Source organism: Microtus pennsylvanicus, chromosome 2 (genome assembly GCF_037038515.1).
Source record: "Microtus pennsylvanicus isolate mMicPen1 chromosome 2, mMicPen1.hap1, whole genome shotgun sequence".
Lineage (NCBI taxonomy): Eukaryota > Metazoa > Chordata > Mammalia > Rodentia > Cricetidae > Microtus > Microtus pennsylvanicus.
In genome coordinates, this window is record NC_134580.1 from 52,267,867 (window position 1) to 52,273,682 (window position 5,816).

The 5,816-nt window shown below is 45.9% G+C and overlaps 1 protein-coding gene across 1 annotated transcript; it reads right to left on the reverse strand.

Annotated features, from left to right (window-relative positions):
* Positions 1-594: 594 nt before the first annotated feature.
* Positions 595-5,436, reverse strand: Aard (alanine and arginine rich domain containing protein). The gene is made up of 2 exons (XM_075963622.1): positions 5,089-5,436; positions 595-1,498 (listed from the first exon to the last, which is right to left on the reverse strand). Exons 1-2 carry the CDS (start codon positions 5,428-5,430, stop codon positions 1,343-1,345), a joined length of 498 nt encoding a protein of 165 aa, XP_075819737.1. The 5' UTR covers positions 5,431-5,436; the 3' UTR covers positions 595-1,342.
* Between the last annotated feature and the right edge of the window lie 380 nt (positions 5,437-5,816).

A 5,816-nucleotide genomic window follows, 5' to 3' on the forward strand; every position in this document is an offset into this window, starting at 1 on the left:
GATGGGAGCCTGAGGCAGGAGATCATCCCAAAGCATAAATGTCTAAACATGGGGAAAAAGAAAGGCCCAATCCCTGAAGGTTACCCCCTGCACCCACACACGGACGACAAACAAGCAGCGGCCACACCTCATGCATCCCAACACATAAAGCCAAGTGCTTCTTTCAGAGTGCTTCAAGGAATCCAGGGGTCAGAGGTCAGGGCACTGCATATTGCTCAATCGACAATGTCCACAAAGTGAATTCCAGTCTTACAAAGACAAGAAATTAATTATGAAGGTGTTACAATAGTTAACTTATTGGCAAAAAGAGTTAAAAACAAACTAAACTTGACCCACACAGTCCCCTCAATCCTTACACACAAGTTGGGTTTTTTTTCTTTCTTCTTTTTAAATTATTTTTTCTGTCCTGGGGCTTGAACTGAGGGACTCACACAGGCTAAGCTACATAGCCAATCCTAGCATTTGTTTTTAAGAAAAAGCCTAACTCCTTTCTGTTCTCTTTTGTCTTAAAAACTAATTTTAATTTTCACTAACATTACACACATTGGCATAATTTCATAGATAATAACAATTAGGAACACCAATTAGGTTTGCAACTTTTTTATTGTTTTTACTTTTGCATTGAAAAAGCACTTTTAGGGCACAATAGATCTTTTAATTCAACAGTAAGAATGATTGAAATTCCTAAGTTACTTGAACAAAAGAACTACATTAGTTAAGAATTGGGGAGTGTACCTCAGGAAACTCACACTTGAACCAACTGAGGCAGAGATTTTAGGAGGATCATTACCTATTTTGTCTTTCAATGACAGCAAGGCCTGGAGTACTTGTCTAAATGCAGCAAGAACCTGAGACACCCTTAATGGTGGCCACATTGGGGGCATGGCTGGAATCCAGGCACTAGTAATTCTCAGTTTCCCGAGTCAGAAGAGTACTGGGTTGGCAAAATTAAATACAGGGGAAAAAAAAGCAAAGCACAAAACTACAGAAAAGAAGGCGATAAGGCAACGGGCAGCATTGTAAACTGGCAATAAGGCAGACTCAGATGCTTTGGTTTTTCTTCTCCCTCCTATTTCTCTCCTTCTTCCCTTCCTCCTACTAAGATAACAACCAGTCAAACCAATGGATAAATTATTTTTTTTTACTTCACAACAATGTCTCTCTCCCCTTTCTTAGATCCTTTCTTTCCCCACTTCCTCCTTACACCTAGGTTTTCGCTGGACAGGATGCCCCTCAGAATGCACAGACAGCATCGCTAGTGTTAATGCTAGAACGGTTTCAGAGTTGCCTATGTTATGGTGAGGGTTGGGACTGCTTCGGAGTTGCGGACGTGGGCTTTCCACTATGCATTTCCACACTTGGGGTTCATGGCGTCATCTTCTGGGCTCTGGGATTTGGATGCACGCTCCAGGTCCTGCTGCTTCTTCAGCTGCTGCATCTTCACGTTCAAATCCAGTAAAGTTCGGGCCAGCTGATGGTTCTGGAAACGCAATTCCAGCTAAAAAGAAAAAGAATAATAAGGGATTTTATTAGTTTGAGATATAGATTAAATGAAACTTCTCTCTGGCTGCACTTGAGAAATAAGGAGTCGGTAGGAAAGGCAAGTAAGACAGAGAGAAAGATGAATTTCTCCTCTCGCTCTCCCTTTCCGACCGTTGGCTCCAGCTGTTAAAGTAGCTTCGTCAACAACAAGGTAAAAACCCAGATAAATAAATAGCTTTGGAAATGGCCCTGAAATGAAAACAAAAAGAGCTGATGCACAACGCTGTCCATGTGAAAAATATCTACGCACCAAAGGCTGTTTTCAAGCAATGGTGTGGGATCCCACTGACATCATTTATCTTTATGAGCTTTCGGAGCCTTGGGATAACTGCCGGGGGCCACCTGAGTGCTCAGGAGCTGGGCCCATTGACTTGATTACTTGTCATTTCAAGTTTTCAGGATTTTAAATGGCCTCCCTGCTGAGGAAAAACCTATAACGACACCTCGGAGGCACATGTAGGGTTATATGTCCTTATATAATCTAACACTCTTCGCTCTAGAACAAAGCCTGTTCTGTAGCAAGGCTGATTCATGACCTCCTCCAATGGGAGTTTATGAGGCCCCCGTGTGTTCCAATAAAATTTTAAAAATTACATCTCCAAGGACAGGTTACTTAGGAGGCAGGCTACCAACCAAGTTTGGTCCAGCTGTATTATAACCTAAAGCTAAAGATCAACTACTTGCATATTTCATCAGTTGAAGTCACGCTTGATGCAGTTTGTATAATAATGTTTTCCATGTACCATCATCTCCTATCAGCTCGACATCAGTTGCCCTCGGGATAAGCCAGGGCACTGTAAGAGGAAACTGCAAATACTGCATTGGCGAGTCTTCCTCAATTTGCAAACGAAAATGTTAGGCAGCGGTATCTTTTTATTTTCCTCGGGTGTTTTTATTTTTTATTCTTTGCACTTGGAACCACTTCTCCGGAAGCAAGAACTAGAGATGTTAAAGGAGACGGGCATCCAAGGCACCCAGCAAACAAACAGAAGGCAGATCACTTAGCCATCGCCATAAAAAAGCCCCATAAACTACCACCAGACTTTCTCAGGCTCTAGAATCCTGCCCTGCTCTCCTTGCTTCACTTCCTAGCACTGTTCCCATGACAGCTTTTTTCACAGGGGGCCAGATACCTCGCCAGTCTCCAGAGACATGCTGTGCTGAGACACACCTGCATCCCATCCTCTGTTCTAAGACTCACTTTCCCTCTTCTTTTCCCACGGGATGCAAATAAATATCAATGCTTTCTGAAACTCCCCTGTCACCATGGTCAGGCATCGTGGCCTCTTAAACGTGTTTCCATGGCGTTCCGTTTCCATGCCTCTGATAACTCACAGACTACACGAAACCCTACTGCTGAAGGTGGACCTCAGCTATGTGTGCAGTGTCTTGGCATCCAGGGTCTCGTTGTCCTTGATAGAACACTGAGTGACGGAAGGGATGAATCAATGAGATGATGGATATCTGTCCTCTACTTTCATGCCAAGTATCAAGGTATAAAATTACTGATAAGGATTCGCCCATCTAAGTAAAGGATGTGTAATTCACACTTATTTGCGAAATTCAAACACTCGTGGTTTTTAAACTTCTTTCATCAAGGATCCCTTTGAGAGCCTGATGAAAGAGGCAAAACTTCTCTGAGGGAATGAAAAAAAAGACTATCTACATAGAAAACTTTAGGTTTAACTCAGATATCCAGTCAAAGAACTTAGAAATCAATGTCATTCAATAGTAAGCTAAACAGAACATATATACATAACATTACCATCATTGCTCCTTACATAAACTCCATTGTTAATACATGATATATGAGCATTCTATACATGAGAACACTGATTCCCGTAGAGATCTAGCTAATGGCCCAGATCAAAATCTACTTCTAGTGGTGATGATACTGAGCTAAGTATCCATTCCCTTCGCTTCACACGGACTAGGGAATTCCTGCAGATACGGACCAGGCCCTACACTCCAGGGAAACAGCATCTGGCTGTGTGTAAGATTCTCCACTTCCTTTCCAGAAATTTTAGGTTCTGTTTCGATTTTTTTCATCTCTTTACTTATGCCTGTCTGTGTTTGCATGTGTAAGTGTAGGCATGCTTGTGCCACAGTGTTCCTTTGTGCCCGTCAAGGAGTGGGTTGTCTCCTGCCTCCTTGTGGGGACTGGGGATTGAACTCAGGTCTTCAGGCCTGTCCACAAGCGCCTCTAAAGCGCCACCTCCTTGGCTCAATCCTCAGTTCTCGGTATGTTCTTATTTGCCCTTTAGGCACAATCAGCTTCCAAGATCTATAATAATTATAAAAACAACAACAGTCAACAAAGAATGTGTATGGCCTAGGCATGCATATAATATAATCTCATACAATTATTACAGTCCTCTCGTGAGAGTATCTCTGCATTGCAGATGGATAATCAAACTCAAGTCGACTAGTTCACATTCTCAACGCTGTAGGGCCAGCAAGTATTAGCAGACTCTGTTAACTCCCTACCTTCTCTCACCCATAATGCATTACTTGTCTAAACCTCCAATGGCAAAGCGACTTGTTGGAATGTTAAGGTTAAAGGTGCCTCAGCACTTGTCCGGCAGGACTTTGCTATGAGTCAGCAAGAGATGGGGGAAGGGAGTGGCATAACGCCACTCAGCAGCATAGAGGGTTCTGCCAGGTCCAGGCATTCCAGGGTGGCATCCTGACCCACAGCACCAACCTCCTGGTATGCAGTGAGGTGGCTTCACCAGGCACCAAAGCAGCTTCCCCATCCAGCTTCTCGGGCTCACCATTTATACTCCAGATGAGAGCGTAATGCATTCCTTATCAAATCCAGAATGCTAATGTGGCTGAATTGGATTTATTATCGTGTTGCCCTTCTCAAAATCAGAAATGGAATCGATCACCCGCCGAAGTTTCTAAACTGCTCTGAAGGGGTGGCTATTTGTCGCATTCGATGCAGGGAACTTCCGAAGTCTCCATTATGCAGCATTCATATGCATCACCATTTTAAAGTCTGAGTTCTTTATACTTTTGCCCTTTTCAAATTGTCTAATTTAAGTTTTTTTTTTCATTAAAAAAAGTCATCTAAAGTTTCTACAAACACTCCTTCCTGTTAAATGTCCAGTCGTTTTCTGAATTCTTAGCAAAGGCTAGAATAAAGATAATTGGCATGCCTTGGAGTTTCCGATAGACTCATCCTATCCTTCTAGGTTGTCGGTTTCACTGAAACTTCCATCTCCACACGCTAAGCATAAATAGACTAAGAGTTTGCCATCGAGAAGCTTCTAGACTAGAGGATGGAAAAGTAGAGAAGCAGTCTAAAGGGTTCCTGGAGTCTGGGCCAGCACTGAACCTTGGGCCAAGCCCTGCTCCCTGGAGTTGTGACCCAATGAGGTTTCAACACCCAGCCTGGAGGCAATCGGGCGCCCAGGAGAAATCTTCCACCCCGGCCGCAAGCCTGGGCCCCCCACCCCGGGGTCCTCCTATGGACTACTTCCCAGCTTCGGAGCCGAGGACTCCGTTCAGGAGTTCGAACCCCGCCGTGCATTCCGCGCTCACCAGCTCCGCGCGCAGCCGGGCCAGCGCGCACTCCATGCGCACCCGGGTCCGCTCCTCCCTCGCTGCCGCGGCGGCCGCAGCCACCGCCGCCACCGCCTCCCGCGCGCGCCTGGCGCGCCCGCGTGCCGCCGCCCGCTGGAAGGCGCGCTCCAGCTGTCGCCGGAGGTGTTCCAGTACCGGGGTGGAAGCCCGGGCCTGCTCCTGGGCCTCGATGCGCCAAGTGCCACAAGGCGTGCGGTGCACGGAATGAAAGGCTGGAAACCACAGCGCAGCCCTGCCAGAGACCCGGTGGAGTCCCCGGGACATCCGCTGTCTGCAGTGGCTGTAGTCACCTAGACCCATCGCGGTTCTTTCCGGGGCGCTCTGACTGGGGATTTGGTTGCAAGTTGGAGCTTTTTAAGGCAGATGGGACGGGGGCGGGGGCAATTAACGGAACAGACAGGACCCTGGCCTTGGACACTGTTACTTCCCAGCCACTCAGGGCGCTGCTCTGTTTCTTGTCCATCTCCTCTATCTTCTCTACCTCATAGCAACAAGGGAAGACCTTGTGACTAGAGGATCCGACTGGATCGTTTGTAATTTTTTTTCCAGCTCCTTAGAGCTCGGTCTTTGAGAATGCATAGGGACTGGAACAGTCAACCCGTGCAGGTGGAATGCAAGGAACAAGCTGAAGGTTTGCAAGGCAAAGGATATTTGACAAAAAGTCTTCCCAGTTGCCTGATTTCTTA